Below are 18315 nucleotides of genomic sequence, written 5' to 3'. Positions count from 1 at the left end.
GCCACCACGGGCGCTCGAACGCCTCAATTTTTTCTTCTTTACAGTGCTACATAGCTTACACTCAGTCTGCCCCTAACATGATGTTGACAGTGCCTTATATAGGCTCACACACGCACACCACCAGGAGCCACTAACTCCACGCACGCACACATAACCGGCCGCTGCTCTCGGCCACTAACAACACGAACTGTCTTGACCTCTTCCTATGCATGCACGTCCATATCCACCTGATGCATGCACTAACCACTAAGCCACATGCATGGAATGCTACGCCTCCACTCTCGCTTGCGTGCCTGATCAGCACGCCCTGGCTGGCTCGCACGACGCGCTCACACGCGCGTGCTGTGGCTTGGACTTCCAACAAATCTCAACGGCCACAGCCACAGCTCTACCCGATGAACTCAGGTGCACACATATCATCGCGACACACTCGCACACACCGCACCCGGCGCACCCGACGCTGGTCGCCAGCGCATGGACATGGCTTATTGCCAACGATGACTTCGTAAATTTCAAGATGATATGCTGGCTCAGTCTTTCCATGATACCCATAGGGGTAGGACGTGCGTGTGTTTGTTTATAGGGTGAGTGTATGCGCATGTATATGAGCGCTTGCATCAGTACTGTGTTAAGAAAAATCATCAGTTTGCAAATTAATTTAAATCATTTTAGCCTTAATCATATGGATAGAGATAAGGAAAGTTAGGGTTGTGTAGTTTCTCTAACTTCACTTCTCAAATGTTAATGTTAGAGGATCCGCCGGAGCGAAGAAGCGAATCGTCCCGACTTGGATATGTTTTTTCTTTTACTGGTGATGATGGTGAGGAGCCCTATCTTTGATCCGATGGATTGCTGTAATGACATTCTTTGTTCTTGGGTATGAGTTCTGTTTTTATTTTGCTTGCAGCAATCAAATCCAAATCTAATCGAGCTCTCCACCGATTACGCTAGTGTTCTTCAGCGCGCAAGACCGATTTCAGTTGACCCCACAAGAGTCGCCGCAGTTTATATTCCAAGAATCTTTTAGGGGGATTCAGTTGAACCTCCATGCCCGCGCTGAGACTTCCCCTGGAAATCAAGATTCAAGAACCATCTCCATCAATGGATGACGCGGGAGGGGACATTCTCCCGTCTCTCGGCCGCGTGCGCCTCGGCGATCTCGCGGCCGTCGAGGGCCTCGCTTCTGACAGCTACAAGATATGCGTATCGACACTGATGCAGTCGCTGGCTCAGTACTCGGCAGTCATCATCCAGCTGCCCCCGGCCGATGCTGCCCTCTTAAGGTCTGGTCTGGACTCCGCTCGCCTCTTCTTCCACCAGCGAGTGTATGATTCGGTGGGCGACGTTGTCCATTCAGATGACGCCCGCGAGTGGAAGACATCTGGTTACTATGCAGATCCTCAAATGTGGCTGGAAATGTATGATTATAGGCCTGGTGTTACTGTCAGAGAGCATGGTGGCGCAATGGAATTGTCCCCGTCTGGGCTGCCCGACATATTTTCAATGCTTGGGAAAGTTTGCCGAGATATCTTGGATGCGGTTAGCTTCTCACTGAATCTCCGTAGTTGTGTGTTTACTGAGATACTCGACAACATGCCATTGAGAAGCCAGGAAGTGTCGTCCTCTGTTCTTTCAGCATGTTGCCATTCGAGGCCATCATTTGAAGAAGCACAGCAGCATGGCATTGCTTCTCCTGATGACAGTCAATTGCTCATGTTTTCTGAGCAGGAGCAACAGATCGACAAGACTTTGCTTACACTAGTTAAGTCTGATAGGTCAGGCTTATATATCAAGGACTTGCATGGACGCTGGATTCTTGTTGATGGGGACCTTGGTCCACATGATATTGTTGTATATCCTGGCCTTGCGCTTTATCAGGAAACCTCTGGCTATGTAAATCCAGCTGTGCACAAGACAGAGGTTGGAAACTTGCAGGGATGTATGTTCGGGCGTTGTTCTTTGGCGTTTAAGCTCACACCGAGATTTGTTGCTAGGCCTGGTGGTTCAGAGATGGGAGCTGCTGGTCATGGTGTTGATACTCAGTTTCAGGTCCCCGTAACAGTTACTGAGTTCATGCAAACAGATCATTCCGCTGATCAACTTTTTCCCAAGAACAATGAATCATCATCCCAGGCAGAGCAGGATGGTAAGTTATTACCTCCCAGTCTTTGCTATGTGAATTATGCTTGAAGCTATTGTTGTGCCCCCATGTTGTTGTTATTTCCTCCAGGACGAGCACATTCCTTATTCCTTCTGTCCTAATTTACGAGCCATAGTCTGACTGCCAAAAGTCATGCTTTGTTCTAGATAATATATCTGATGCATAATGCGGTGCAGTCTCACAGAAGTGTAATTTGTCATATATGAGTTCTGGGTGGTGGAGTGCAAGGGTACACGAGCGAAACAAAATTAAAGAGGGGCCAAGATTGATTGCTAGATGAATTAGGCCCTAATTTTGATGGTAAATCAGATCAGCATAGGAGCTTCACATAGGGCTATTAATCAAGGGGATTTCAAGCTTGAGGGTAGGCCATGTATCACCCCGGACCGGCACTATGCAGATCTAGCAACCTCGGCTAGCCTCTACGTAATATCGATCCTAAGGCGCCACCTTCACACGATGTACATGTGGAACGTGCATGCCATCTGGGTGGAACGGTCGGTATCACAACACAAGTCACGAAAGAATCTGCAACAACAACATAGATAAATACAACACTCCGGAGAGTCAAATTTAACGAATGAATACAACAAGGGCCTTTCGACCAAAATACAACTCATACAACGGAAGCAAATATACCTTAGACATGTAAATAATACAAATGCCTTAAGAAGGCTTTAAAGAAAAGCAAAGGGTGCCCATATCCCTGCCAAGACCATTATCTGTGGGATAACCACCTGACATTGTCCATCAACACACGTGCTTCCTGAAATGCTACCGTCTGGATTGCAATAATCCATGGGAAAAAGTATAATTAACAAGGTGAGTACTCAACTGCACTTGCAAGACTTACATCAGATTTGCACTACATATGCATCATTCTCAAGGAATGGGTATGTATGTGGTTTCAGCGGCTTCAAGCGCTAAGCATTCTATAGAGACACGCTGCAACTTGCGTCTATTAGAGATAAGGAATGAGAGCGCATAAGTAAGGCTCGCATATGAACCAACTATGCCTACTGTAAAAGATAACACTACCTTGCATTCTTCCCCGCATCTCCCTGTTAGGAAGTATTAGTATAGGTCTAGGAGTCCTTATTAGACTATGTTTCCTTTCCTTGTACCCCATGGGCTATGCAATAGAGATAAGTTGCTTTCATAACATGGTATTAGAGCTTAGGTTTTTTTAGCACGCGCAACTCGTGCTATTGATCCACTATCGCGTCGCAACCAAACTTTTTGGTCCCATTGTTTTCTTTTCTCTCTCCCGTAGCCTCCGGATTTCTCACGGCTGCTGCTGCTTCCCTCGTCCCATCCGCCCCGTGGTGTGCCGCCTGCCACTCCTGATCGAGCCGTCTGCTTCTGGATTGAACACAGGATCGAGCCGCTAGCTGCCGATCTCCGATGAATCCCGCCGCCAGCCAGCCTCTGGATCGAACACAGGATTGAGCCGGCTGCCTCTGGATCCGATCTCTGCAGCCGGCCGCCGAATTCTGCCCCCGTTGCATCGTCGGTTCCTCTTCTTGCCTGGCTGTGCTCTGCTTTCGTTCACCAGGAGCTTCTGCTAGCCGCGCTAGCTGCCACCTGCCGCTGTTCTCGCTGGGTATGCATCGCCCTCGCCGCCCGCTGGCTCTTGACGGTGTTTCCTATATTGGTCCCGTCTCGCACATGCATCGTCTTTCGTTGTTGTGTGCTCTTCCGCTGCCATTGCATCTGGTCTAGTATGTGCTTTCTAGTTTTCTTTGTTTTCTGTCCATCAAATCCGTTGATATTTTGTGTTTCTCATGCCATGTGAGTCCACAATACCTTTGTCCGTCAACCTTTTCTGGTCCTGGTCCTTTCTATACAACTTTTGTGGCCTACTTGCCCTTGTTGTTTTCTATAGGATTTCATGGACTTCTTTTGCATTGTCGATCTATGCCCATTGTCCTTAGCCGCAGAGCTTCTTTCGCCGTCAGTTGTTGTGGGCTATGATTTTCTGCGCAATGCTTCATTCTCTTGATGTGCCATCTTCTTTTGACAACCCATCTTCTCTTGATACTTCTCTTGTATCTTCTATTGATGCGGTGTCTTCCTCTGATGTGCCATTCTTTATTCCTTTTGGCTTAACTTGATAGGTTTTGAAGACCCTTCATGGTACGACGACAGTCTCAAGATGCGGACTTTGGATTATCATTTTTTTCCTGGTGTTACACTTCAAATGCAATGTTATTGCATTCACTTTGCATTTGGGGGGGGGGGTGTTAGGAAGTACTAGTATAGATCTAGGAGTCCTTATTAGACCATGTTTCCTTTCCTTGTACCCAAATCATGTGTAATATATATATATATATATATATATATATATATACATGGGCTATGCAATAGAGATAAGTTGCTTTCATAACATTCCCACGAGGAAGAATCCCCAAGGCACTCACACTAGTAGCCAGGTGTTATTTAATTAGTTTAAGTGGTAATACGGCCTATTAGCTAACAGGATTAAGGGTGGGCAAGTTTTAGAGATTAACAGTCAAAGTTCTGCTGTGAACCTGGATCAATCACCAAGTCGTCCATATCCACGGACACAACAATTCAAATAGAGTTAACCCTGCAGGGATGCGCCAATGGACCCACACATTTGATCGTCCTTAAAAGGCCAGCTAAGCACATTATGTCATGTACCAGCGGGGTTTTGATCAACTACGACACTCCCCTACGCTACATCCAAGTCCAGGGAGGCACCCGGTTGAGTTTAACCAGAATCGATAGTCCGGCCGTAGCTCCGAGTTAGACTCATCTAAATGTGGTACACGACAGAGATCGGCTAGCGCCCGAACCCGGGAATAACCGCCTTCCACTCCACAAAGTTTGCGAGCCACCAGGGAATCCCCCTAATGGTTCAAAGTACGAAAGGCAAATGAAAAAACAGCTTGCGACCCCTGGACTAGGTCTGTAGTTTCAGGTACTCGGTCGAGGGAGGCCTCATAAACCACCACGTATGGTTAGTGCGCTCGTTTTGGATCAAGACAACAAGAACTTGGGTCCTAGGTCAGCTAGAGTGGAACAAAACACCGATGCATAAACCATGCATGGCCTCCCACCGTTACCTTCCTACTTATTACCACATTTCATATAATTGCATAAATAACTTAATGGCATAAAGGAGTGTAACAGAGCTAGGTTAATAACTACCCATAAGCAAGATAAAGCAGCAAGACAATCTGCTAAAGCATAAATCCTAAGCATGCATACTAACATGGCAAGGTTGAAATGAAGCAGGTCATCCTAGGACAAGTATAACCAAGGCAATATGCTAGAGGATCAAAATCAGGCCATACAAGGAATAGGTATCCACCGTAACCCTAGCGCAATAAGGAGGGAGAGAGCATTGGTAAGGCGTGATCAAGGAGGGGGTTGTAAGTCTTGCTTGGAATCCATGCTTGGTACATTCGCAAACCTTGCTAGTAGCTCACATCATATCCGGATCCTATCCGTGAAGAAGCGAAACAATACTGGAAAGGGAACAACACATTCAAGTCTTGCTGTTACGTCAAAGGTTCCAACATGTTCATGATATGTGATGCATGACATGGCAAGGATGATATGCAAATGCCACATGAATCAAGTTAATGGGTTAACATGTAATATGACATGTTCATTAACCACGGCAATTAAGGATGAAGGTTGTCAAGGGTTCTTAACATGGATGAACACGATAAGGATGGGAGATGCATAAACTAGGACTATCTGCACACATTTTAAATGAAATGTGGAAATATATGTAAAGCATTCCCCAAATACTCTATAACAAAAGAAAGGTTAATTGTGGAATAAGCCTAATCCCAATTTTACTTGATGCAAACATGCATGAATATGACATATTAATGGTCTATCTATCATGCTAATCAAAATAGCATGTTTAATCATAAATATGTGATAGGAACCGGGTCCCTACCAGGACGAGTTCTCAGATTATAGGGGTGGAAGGAGAGTTGGCGCGGCGGACGGCGCGACCGACGGCGCTAGGTCGCCGTGATCGCGCGCGCGAGAGAGAGGGGGCGCAGGGTGCGACTAGGGTTAGGTCTGCCGGCTCCTTAAGGAAGCCGAGCACATATGATTGCTTCTGCTTCCTCAAAACGAGTCTTTACATGAGTTTATATAATCCTTGAAATACGATAATTGGGCTAAGCCCCTAAAACGATAAGATAACTTGGGCCAGGCCCCTAACTGCCTGCACCAGTGGGCCTCTTCCGGCTATACTGCAGGCCGGTCATAACATCTCTCCCCGCCGGCGGGACAGCGCGTCTGCCACGGTGTTGAGGCGACCCGGGCGGTACTCGACGGGGAAGTCGAAGCCGAACAGCTTGCTGATCCACTGATGCTGCGGCACGGTGGAAAGGCGCTGGTCCAACAAGAACTTGAGGCTGTAGTGATCCGTGCGAACACGGAACGGTCGCCCCTACAGATATGGCCGCCAGTGGCGCACAACCTGTACCAAGCTGACGAGCTCTCTCTCATAGGCCGCGAGCTTGTGATGACGCGTGGCGAAAGGCTTACTGAAGAAGGCGAGCAGCCCGTTGCCCTGATGAAGGACGGCGCCAAACCCCACGCCTGAGGCGTCACAGTCCACCATGAACAACTTGTCGAAGTTAAGCATCTGGAGGACCGGCCCCGTAGTGAGAGCCTGCTTGAGGGTCTGAAACGCCTCGGTCGCCTCAGTATCCCAGGAGAAGGCGTCGCGGCGCAACAGGCGAGTGAGCGTAGCCGCGATGAGGCCGAACTCTCGGATGAACTTCTGGTAGTAGCCTGCAAGGCCCAGGAAATCGCGGAGGGCCCGCGACGAGTGCGGCGTCGGCCAAGCCGCGACAGCCGCCACCTTGTCGTCATCCATCGCGACACCGTCCGCCGAGATGACGTGGCCGAGGTAGGCAACCGATGTCGTGCCGAACGAGCACTTCGAGCGCTTGAGGTGCAGATGGTGCGCTTGAAGCTCGTTGAAGACGATGGCCATGTGTTGTAGGTGCTCCGCCCACGATGAGATGTAGATAAGAATATCATCAAAGAAAACGAGCACAAACCGGCGCAAGTAGGGGCGGAGGACATCGTTCATCAAAGCTTGAAATGTCGCCGGGACATTGGAGAGGCCAAAAGGCATCACCAAAAACTCGAAGTGGCCGTGGTGAGTGCGAAAGGCCGTCTTCTCGACATCATCCAGATGCATCCGCACCTGGTGATATCTCGAACGGAGGTCGAGCTTGGTGAGGAAACGCGCCCCGTGTAGCTCGTCCAGGGGCTCATCGACGATCGAAATGGGAAATTTGTCCTTGAGCGACTTGGCGTGAAGAGCACGGCAGTCGATGCAGAAGCGCCATGTGCCGTCCGCCTTGCGAACGAGGAGAACCGGCACCGAAAACGGCGAGGTCGAGATCCGGATGATGCCTAGGGCAAGCATGACCGCGCACTGCCGCTCCAGCTCGTCCTTCTGCAGCTGGGGGTAGCGGTATGGACGGACCGCCACGGGAGCTGTGCTAGGGAGTAGGTGAATGCGGTGGTCGTAGACTCGGGCTGGCGGAAGGCCCTGGTGCTCGTCGAAGAGGTCACTGTGCTGCTGCAAGAGACGAGCCAACAGGAGCTGCTCGGGCTCGGCGGCGGCCGCCGTCAGCTGTGGATGGGGCGTCGCTGATGAAGGGCCACCCACGCCCTCCCACCGGACGCGGCGATCCAGGCGCCAGAAGACCATCATCATAGCGTCGAAGTCCTAGAGGATGGGACCCAGGGTCCGCAAAAAGTCGACGCCGAGGATGAAGTCGAAGCAGCCCAAGTCGATGCCGACACACGTGATGGTGAAGTGCTTGTCGCCGACGATGATGGGAACCTGCCGCACAGTCCCGTGGGAGTGGAGGCGATCACCGTTAGCCACGGTAAGCTTATGTTGCTCCCCGCCCGTCGGCTGGAGCGCCAAGCGACGCATGGTCGATGCTGGTAGGAAGTTATGGGCGGAGCTCGTATCCAGCAGTGCCAGGAGGCGCTCGCCGTGGATCATCGCCGGCAGCAGCATAGTCTTCTCCGCTCGTATACCCGCTAGGCATGGAGGGAGACCACGAGGGCGGTCGCCGGAGCGGGTGCCGGTGCTACCTCCGCGGCGTCTGGGGCGGGCAGATCACCGAGCCCGTCGGCGGCTGTGTCCTCCTCGATGTAATCCGCAACCTCCAAGTAAAAGAGCCGCAGACAGACATGGCCCGACACGTAGGGCTCGTTGCAGTTGTAGCACAGACCCTGGCGACGGCGCTGGAGCTGCTCGGCTGGGGTGAGCCGACGGAAAGGGTGTGTCGCCGCCGGGGGGTTGGGCGCCGCGGCAGCCTGGGCAGGAAGCCCCGGCGCTAGTGGTGTCTGTGGCGGCCGGGCGGCCGGGCGGGCGCCTCGGGATGGTGACGCCTGCTGGATGGCCATCGCGCGGCGCTCGAAGGCTCGAGCATAGTACATGGCCGTCTTGAGGTCCTGTGGGCCCCACATCTCCACGTCCACGTGGATATGATCTGGCAGACCGCCAACGAAGAGCTTGGCCCGATGGCGAGCTGTCATGCCGTGCGCGTGGCACGACAGGGCCTGGAAGCGGTCGGCGAAGTCCTGCACCGTCGAGGTGAAGGGTAGGCGCCCAAGCTCCGCCAACCGACTCCCGCGTATCGCCGATCCGAAGCGCAAGAGGCGAAGCTTGCAGAAGCGCTCGCATGGGGGCATGCCGCCCTCGTCTTGCTTGAGGGCGCAATACCACGTCTGGGCGGTTCCTTGGAGATGATAGGAGGCGATCCAGGTGCGGTCGGACGTGAGCATGCGTTGCCCCCTGAAAAATTGGTCGCACTGATTGAGCCAGTTCAGGTCCACGGTGCCGTCGTAGGTGGCGAACTCAAGGTTGGAGAGGCGCGGCGATGTCTGGCTGTGGACGACGGAGGGGTACACCTCATCGGCGCGGAGCGAGGACGACGGCGCCGAGTAGGTGGGCATGAGGGGGCCACCCTAGAAGAGGGGCCCGTCGACACCGGCGTAGGGGTCGGCGGAGCCCGAGCTCCCGCCGAACGGGATGGTTGGGGACGGCGCCGGCGAGGACAACACGTGCGGCTGGCCCGGAGCCATGGTGTAGACCGGAGCGGAGGACCCGGCTGCCAGGCCGGCAGCGGAGACGGCGACAGGGGAAACCGAACCTGGTGGATGGGTACCCCGGCCCCCTTCATCGGAAGGCTCGGCCCCGAGGTTGCTGGCGGCGGCGGCGGCAGCCGCAGTTGCTGCGGCAGCGGTAGGCTGGGGGCGACCTAGGGCGCCGGAGATGGCGGCTGCAACAGCAGCTGCGGCGGCCTAGTGATGGCGGCGACGGAAGCGGTCGGCTGCGGCCCATAGGGCCCCACGAGGAAGAGGCGGATGCCCTGGACCGCCTGAGTGAGCTCACGGAGCTCCGCCGACATCTCCTCTGGTGTGAGGACAGGGAGGAGGGGGGGGGGCACGTGCAATGTCCCGGCGGCGGAGGAGACCGGCCCGGTCGGGGACGGCGTACCGGCCGCGGAGGTCATTGGCGAAGAAGAGGCGATCGGCAACGGGAGGGAAGGAGTGGGCGGCGGTGCAGACATGATCGAGCCTGAGACACCTGATACTAGATTGATAGGAACCGGGTCCCTACCAGGACGAGTTCTCAGATTATAGGGGTGGAAGGAGGGTTGGCGCGGCGGACGGCGTGACCGACGGCGCTGGGGCGCTGTGATCGCGCGCGCGAGAGAGGGCGCAGGGTACGGCTAGGGTTAGGTCTCCCGGCTCCTTAAGGAAGCTGAGCAAATATGATTGCTTCTGCTTCCTCAAGACGAGTCTTTACATGAGTTTATATAATCCTCGAAATACGATAATTGGGCTAAGCCCCTAAAACGATAAGATAACTTGGGCCAGACCCTTAACTGCCTGCACCAGTGGGCCTCCTCCGGCTATACTGTAGGCCGGTCATAACAATATGACCTAGGATGATTTAGTTATTAATTAGGCATGTAATTAATGCAATTTAAACGAAAACAACATGTTAAACAGTTCAAACATGGATGCAAATGGCATATGCATGATCTACGCAATTTTTTGGAGCAAGTTTCATATATAACTTGTCAAATTTGGAGCTATAGACTAAAAGATATGAATAATACAAGATTAAATGATTTTCTAGAAATTATAATTCAAATTATAATCCCTAGAATATTTTGCATCGAGGCAGAGCTAGCCTATGTGACTGACAGCAGGACTGGGGAAGGCTGACAGAAGGCTGACTGTGCGGTGATGCGGTCGTGGGTGAGTTGTGGGTTTCACATCGAAGCCAACCCTAGCCAGGGAGGCTGACGGGCGGGCCATGGGCTCATCTGGCTTGGTCAATAGCTAACTTGGTCGGACAGATCCACATGCCTGCGGCCTAGGGTCTAACTGAATCGAACTAAGCCATACTGCATCGAGACGGACCGGCTAATGAGAACCAGCCAGCCAAAATAAACCGGCTCGGTTGGACAAAACCGGACTGGGCCCACATGTCATGGACTCGGACAGGAAAATAAATCGCGGCGGCACCCTCTCGCAACCAACGGGCGTGGTGATGATGCATGGGAAGGGTGCTCTCGACCACTCTTTGGCCTGGAAGGAGGAGCTATGGGGTGCGGTCGACGTGGTGCGTCTAGCGGCAGCACAAGCATGAGCTATGGAAGCCGGAGATGCTGGCGGCGACAAGGCCGAGCGATGGTGAGTGGCGACGCGCAGGGGAACTACGCCTAGAGGATCCGCGCGAGGACGAAACGAGGGGAATGACTAGGGTATCACCTAGAGGGTGCCGGTGCAGACAGGGAGGTTGTGGAGGACCAGAGCTACGACAGAGGTAGCCGCTGGAGCGTGGTTTTGCGGAGGAGCTAGGGAAAGTGGTGCTTGCTGGGAACGCGCCAGGAGGTGTGCATGGATGTCGTGGAGTTGATCGAGTTGGAGAGGGCGCAACGGCAGAGAGCATTTTGACGACAACGGACGGTGAACGGTGGGGAAGAACTGTTAAGCTTCATGCACTAGCCAACGCAACCAAAAGGCCGAACTGATGGAAACGGCTAGGCAATCCACATATACACAAGGTCCAAACAAGTTGGGGTAGACTAGAGGTGAAACCCATAAGATCTCGCGACCTACTCATGGTTCTGGCACATGGATAGCAAGCTTCCACGCACCCCTGTCCATAGCTAGTTCTTTGGTGATACTCCAATCCTTCAGATCTCTCTTTACGGACTCCTCCCATGTCAAATTCGGTCTACCCCGACCTCTCTTGACATTATCCGCACGCTTTATCCGTCCGCTATGCATTGGAGTTTCTGTAGGCCTGTGCTGAATATGCACAAACCATCTCAGACGATGTTGGACAAGCTTCTCTTCAATTGGTGCTACCCCAACTCTATGCCGTATATCATCATTCCGGACTCGATCCTTCCTTGTGTGGCCACACATCCATCTCAACGTCTGCATCTCCGCCGCACTTAACTGTTGAACATGTCGCTTTTTAGTCAGCGAGCACTCAGCGTTGCGGGTCGAATCGCCGTCCTGTAGAATTTGCCTTTTAGCTTTTGTGGCACTCTCTTGTCACGGAGAATGCAAAAGCTTGGCGCCACTTCATCCATCCGCCTTTGATGCAATGGTTCACATCTTCATCAATACCCCCATCCTTCTGCAACATTGACCCCAAATATCGAGGTGTCCTTCTGAGGCACCACCTGCCCATCAAGGCTAACCTCCTCCTCGCGCCTAGTAGTATTGAAACCGCACCTCATGTACTCGGTTTTAGTTCTACTAAGCCTAAAACCTTCCGATTCCAAGGTTTGTCTCCATAACTCTTAACTTCCTATTGACCCCCGTCTGACTATCGTCAACTAGCACCACATCATCCGCAACGAGCATACACCATGGGATATTTCCTTGTATATCCCTTGTGACCTCATCCATCACCAAGGCAAAAAAATAAGGGCTTAAAGCTGACCCCTGATGCAGTCGTATCTTAGTTGGGAAGTCATCAGTGTCGACATTACTTGTTCGAACACTTGTCACAACATTATCATACATATCCTTGATGAGGGTAATGTACTTTGCTGGGACTGTGTGTTTCTCCAAGGTCCACCACATGACATTTCGCGGTATCTTATCATAGGCCTTCTCCAAGTCAATGAACAACATATGCAAGTCCTTTTGCTCCTTGTATCTCTTCATGAGTTGTCGTACCAAAAAAATGGCTCCATGGTCGACCTCCCAGGCATGAAACCAAACTGATTTTTGGTCATGCTTGTCGTTCTTCTTAAGTGGTACTCAATGACTCTCTCCCATAGCTTCATTGTATGGCTGATCAGCTTAATTCCACGGTAATTAGAACAACTGTGAACGTCCCCCTTGTTCTTGAAGATTGGTACTAATATACTCCGTCTCCGTTCTTCTGGCATCTTGTTTGCTCGAAAAATGAGGTTGGAAAGTTTGGTTAGCCATACTATCGCTATGTCCCCGAGGCCTTTCCATACCTCAATGGGGATACAATCAGGGCCCTTGCCTTGCCTCCTTTCATCCTTTTTAAAGCCTCCTTGACCTCAGACTCCTGGATTCGCCACACAAAACGCCTGGTGGTCTCATCAAAGGAGTCGTCCAGTTCAATGGTAGAACTCGTCGAAGTACTCCCACTATCTATGCTTAATCTCCTCGTTCTTCACTAGGAGTTGGTCTGCTCCGTCCTTGATGCATTTGACCTGGCCAACATCCCTCGTCTTCCTTTCTCGGATTTTGGCCATCTTATAGATGTCCCTTTCGCCTTCCTTCGTACCTAACTGCTGGTAGAGGTCCTCATACGCCTGACCCCCTGCTTCGCTGACAGCTCACTTTGCGGCCTTCTTCGCCATCTTGTACTTCTCTATGTTGCTTGCACTCCTATCCAGGTATAGGCGTCTGGAACAATCTTTCTTCTCCTTAATTGCCTTCTAGACATCATCATTCCACCACCAGGTATCCTTAGTTTCGCCTCTCCTTCCCCTGTACACTCCAAACTCCTCTGATTTTAAAGAGGGTGTTAGCTATGATTATGTCGTAGGCTTGGGCAAAGCTTAAGACATCTTCTCCTTCTTGATTCCTGATGCCATAGCCAAAGCCCCCATGCACCCCTTCAAAACATGTGCTAGATGTACCCACGTGGCCGTTGAGGTCTCCTCCTACGAAGAGCTTCTCGCCAATCGGTACACTCCTCACCATGTCCTCCAGGCCTTCCTAGAACTCTCTCTTGGTGTTCACATTGTGGCCTACTTGCGGGGCATACGCGTTGATAACATTGAGAACTAAGTCCCCAATTACCAGCTTGACCAGGATAATCCGGTCCCCACGTCTCTTGACGTCTACCACTCCATACTTGAGGCTCTTGTTGATCAAGATGCCTACGCCATTTCTGTTTGCAGCCGTTCCCGTGTAACACAGCTTGAAGCAGGTATCCTTCGGCTTCTGTCTCCATTTGGTTTCTTGGACGCAAAGGATATCAACACCGCTGCATCAACTAGCTTCGGAAGCTTCCCTGTCAGAGACCCTACGTTGCAGCTACCTAAGCGGATCCTCCTTGGCTCGGCTAGCTTCCTTATCCTTTGCACTCGTCGAGTCAAATGCGAAGACCCTTGTTCATTTTCCACTACATCCGGGCGCCGATGTAGCGCGCCTCTAAGGATGCGACGACCTGATCCTCGCTCACTTGCCACCGTATCCAGATCAAGATACAGCACGCCACCCGCGGGGAGGGGGGGGGGGGGGTGACGGCCCGGCCCTTGCCCATTTGACACCACACCCGGGTTTCGGTGAGGTGCGCCGCTGAGAGGGTTACGCCCCAACGAAAATCTTTTGGGTTTCATCTCCATAAGAGTGGCTGACTTTTTACGTTGGCTCGCCAAGCCTATCACAACCCTCCTCCTTTACCCGGGCTTGAGACCGGCTATGTTGAGACAACATAGGCGGAGTTAGTTGGGTCCTCCGCACAGAAAAGAAATGGGCCGACTGTACTGTGCACTGCAAAGATTTTTTCCTATTTAATTAAAAACAGAAAATAAAAGGAGGGAAAATAATTATTTGGGAGTCCAAATAATTTCCAAATTGAAAGAAAACTTTATGGTGTCCTCTCTGAATGATTCCCAAGCTCCACTAAAATTTCCAAAAGGTTTGAGCAATGTTTGACGATTTTGAATATAAGAGAGAGGAAAGGGCATGCAGGAGATTTGAACTAGAGGTTGGAGTTAGGGGCTTGTACAATTAAACAGTTTGTGTGGCTCACAAATGTCACAAGAAAAACTTGTGCAAAGTGTGGAGAGAGTCTTGGGCTGAAAGATCAGAAGGGAGAAGGGTTTACTTATTTACCATTTAACAAATAGCAAATAAAATATCCAAATTATTTAATTTAATTAATGCAATATGATGCTTATGCAACACTTATGATGCAAAAATAAAATAAGAATCAATTTCTATTTGGGGTGCTACCCCGGGCTGTTACAGGCTACTGGTCACCACTCAGAACTACTCTCCTCTGCTGGCTGGGGCAATAACATGCTTGTTCCAAAAATAAGGCAAACAACAAATAATAATCGTGTGCCTGCTTGACATGAATATTATTACATATGATTTTTTTATGCCTTTCAGTATCACTAAGTAACATCATGGGACTCTAGGAGGTTCGATTTCTGAGTGCCTGTCAATGGTAATAATAGTGTGTTTTGAAATGAAGACATGGCTTTCCTAATTGTCCTTCAGAGTTCATACCATCCTAATTGATTACCATGTTAAATGTTGGTGTGGTGTATCAAACTTCTACGACTTCATGGATTACAAACTGGGAGTCCCACTGCACAGGGTCGTCGACGAGAGCGTGCTAGGTGAGCGACCGCACAGGGCCCCCGAAAAAGTGGGGCCCCCAAATCGCACCGATCATGCACTAATTACGCACAGGATGTCATGCACGATCGATCAAACCGGCTAGCGATTTATTTCCTTCTTTACGCACGGCCCCGCAGTCTCCTTATTATCTCTCTGCATGCATGGGATTCCTTTGATTCATGGAGTAGAAAGATTTTTCTCTCGCAGAAGGCAGAACTCCCTACTGCATGCTTTCTTTATTTTTGGATCTGCCCGTTATGCATGAGAATTGGAGAGGAGCTGAAATCACAAAGCAACATTCGTGGGCCTTTTTAGGGAATCCATTTGTGGGGCCTTTTTTTTTACCGTAGACCAACCAGGGGCAAATTAGGGAATCAAACAGGTAGAAATCAAATATACCTAGTATTTAATAATTCCTAATGCACCTAATAATATGAAATGGAGGGGGTATCAATTTTTAAAATTTTAGAACCCTATTTTATACTTGGTGTTCATATCACGTGAATGTGCAACTTCTAGTACTCCAAGGCAATGGAATTCAGGTAGTGCGATTGGATGCTCAGCAACCACACATGCAAAGATCATGGAGTGATAATGTCTCAAATGATATATGTGGCGACGAGCGCGCGTCGTGCTAAATTATTACCACACTGTAACACAATCCTTTTGTATTTCGTACCGGGGCCCCAAATTCCTGGAGATGGCCCTGTCACTGCAATACCATGTATCCATGACTTGTTTAATTGTTTTATGTAGCATCACCTAACTCCGCGACAAAGGAAAAAAAGGGAATTACAAGAACAAAGTCACTCCCTCCTTCCAAAAGACTTCGCCTAGAGGCACAGAGAGTGCTCAAGCAGCGTGTCCAGGATATTGCAGACAGGAGAGGCATCAAACTGAGATTTTGCAATCTCAAAGAATGTGAAAGTCACATACGATCATTGGACAGTCCTTGTGATAATATCCGAACTGAAATCGGATGGCCGCAAGGGGTTCCATTTGTCCATCCACATGACCTCCCAAACAAAGCAAAGCTTGGGTTTCTGGAAGCTTATGAACCGGGATGGACTGCTTCCCAGCAAGACGAGTTAAGTTTTACTGAAGCATGATAGAATTAAGTTATAACAGTAATTTTGAGGTTGTGGAACCATTTCCACTTTTAGGGCACAATCGCTTTACTTTATTGATTGGGAAAGAAATATAAGGGATTACAATTTTACTCTTTACATATATATACTCGGGAGTAGGGACAGTAGATTGCTGTTCTGCAAAAGATTGTGACCTACCATATTAGCTACGCTTAGTTACATCTTCCAAGAGCAGCCAGAGAAGAGCTGTTTCTTTCCAGTCCTCGTGCCTGAATGATTTGCACTCAGTTGGTCCTATCATGCCAGGTAAAATCAGCAATCTGTACCGACTTCACCACTGGTGCCCAAAACCTAGCCTGTAGTACCTACCACGAAAACATGTACTTGGACAGCACCCAAGTCTTGTGAGATATGCATTTTGGATGAAGTCATAGGAACATGTGCATACTGCTGCATAAGATATGATAATTTTGCAGATTGTTGACTGTAGATTGTTCAAACCCAAGTAGTTTTGTTACGTACCTGTTTCACTGTTATCAGCACCATAGTGCGTTGTTCCCTAGATTTCAGCATACCCAAATAGGAGTTTGTTTTGTTGAACGACACTTCCTTTCTTTCTTGCGGGGGTTGAACAACTTTAAAGGGGCACTTCTTTCACACTCGACCTACCAATATGAATTTACTAGTAATTTCTATGCCATATACTAACATAGCCGCATCTGGATTCTTTGTTCTGCAGGAGCCAGTCTCTGTAAATCTGTATGTGCTACCAACCCTGGATACTTTTTGACTTGCCAAGGTTGGTAAGTAGTCTGATGATCTCGCCACATGTTTGAGGAGGAAGGATCATGTACTGACACCCAGACACCGTTGACATATATACCCGTAGTGTTCAGCTTGTGTAGTTAGAAACTACCTTGTGAACTGTAGATGGTAAATGGTTGCTGCTTCATGGCCCTACTTCACCGTGCGGTCGTGTTGCAGATATGGCGGCAAACTTGGAGATCTTGGGCTTCTAGCTGTGTGGTGAAACTCTTCATTTGGTTGGCCATCTAGGAGCCTGGACCTTGTAGCGAGGAGACCATGCAGCACCTTCGGAGCGGCCGAATCTGGTACGAGGGTTCGACAAGTTTTATTCCGTCGGCTGACAATGCCTTCAATCGTAGACTGGTGCCTTGGTGATGCTTGTCACGGTTTGGGGGATTCAGAAGCAGCAGTACCGTTGAATCTTTACCAGCGATCGCCGCCTGGATGTACGAGAGTTGATGATGCTTGCAATTAAGTTCGTTCTAACCGTGCATATATAAGCTTTTGGGGGATTCAGAAGCAGCAGTACCGTTGAATCTTTACCAGCGATCGCCGCCTGGATGCAGCGATCAAGTGCATAAGCTTTTGCCATTTCTTGCGAAAGAAACGAAAGTATAGTACTTGTCATTGGCTGCCAACTTGTCATGATTTCTTGTTCACTTTTTACTTGAATGACTGCTGGCTGCTGCGCCTGCATATATAAGCCGTTAGGCCAACCGAACAGATGTCTGTTTGATCTGGATTTCATCCGTTTGATGGTAGCAATGGGGCGTCGTCCGGCCGTTTCTCTGGATGCCCGGGCCGTGCGCCCAACGTCCGGCTGCATCTCGTCCAGCGGCTGAAAGCCCGTATGCATTCTTTGAATGAAATCAAACATACCAAATAGTTTAAAATCAAATAGTTCCATATCTGAAATTGTCTTGTAACCCAATCAAAATAAAAACATATTCAAATAGTCTTACAACCCAATCGAAAATGGTCTTGCATGAAAATAAATTCAACCGACAGATGTATTGGTTGCCAATGTGAGTCCACATGTGCTCAACCAAGTCCTAGAGTATCACAGCCCTAGCTTAGTCTTGATTTACATTGCATAATCATGATGCATCATAATCAAATTCAAATAAAATTTGAACTGGGGAAAATTTGAGGCCTCCAAAATTAAATAAAAAGGGGAAAGAACCTTGAAAATGCATTCAGTGAATCCAAAATGTCCCAAAAATAGTTTTGAGAATTTTAGCAAGAATTATATATTAAACCAAAATTTTGGAACATTTTTAAGGAGTTATTTGGGCTCTGAATTTAAATCAATATTCTATTTGAATTTGGAATTATATTCATAATATATAATGAATA

At 49.6% G+C, this 18315-nt stretch overlaps 1 protein-coding gene across 7 annotated transcripts; it reads left to right on the top strand.

Moving 5' to 3' along the window:
* Positions 1-383: 383 nt before the first annotated feature.
* Positions 384-17675, top strand: LOC123044750 (uncharacterized). Of its 7 annotated transcripts, none has more exons than XM_044467597.1 (6): positions 385-584; positions 752-820; positions 908-2146; positions 15821-16151; positions 16892-16951; positions 17137-17675. In XM_044467597.1, exons 3-5 carry the CDS (start codon positions 1048-1050, stop codon positions 16905-16907), a joined length of 1446 nt encoding a protein of 481 aa, XP_044323532.1. In that variant the 5' UTR covers positions 385-584; positions 752-820; positions 908-1047; the 3' UTR covers positions 16908-16951; positions 17137-17675. The 7 variants fall into 7 exon arrangements, with proteins under 7 accessions (XP_044323533.1, XP_044323532.1, XP_044323531.1 ...); XM_044467596.1 differs by having other exon boundaries at positions 16892-16955; XM_044467598.1 differs by lacking the exon at positions 15821-16151 and having other exon boundaries at positions 384-584.
* Positions 17676-18315: the final 640 nt, after the last annotated feature.

This window comes from Triticum aestivum, chromosome 2B (genome assembly GCF_018294505.1).
Source record: "Triticum aestivum cultivar Chinese Spring chromosome 2B, IWGSC CS RefSeq v2.1, whole genome shotgun sequence".
In the NCBI taxonomy this organism is placed as follows: Eukaryota; Viridiplantae; Streptophyta; class Magnoliopsida; order Poales; family Poaceae; genus Triticum; species Triticum aestivum.
This window is presented reverse-complemented; position numbering and strand designations above follow the sequence as displayed.

Bases quoted from the DNA above. Each gene is read 5' to 3' on its own strand.
- LOC123044750 (XM_044467594.1), top strand. From the start codon at position 1,048: ATGCCCGCGCTGAGACTTCCCCTGGAAATCAAGATTCAAGAACCATCT. The intron at 2,147-15,820 runs GTAAGTTATTAC...TGTTTTATGTAG, and splicing joins ATCCCAGGCAGAGCAGGATG to CATCACCTAACTCCGCGACA. The intron at 16,153-16,891 runs TTAAGTTTTACT...TTTGTTCTGCAG, and splicing joins CTGCTTCCCAGCAAGACGAG to GAGCCAGTCTCTGTAAATCT.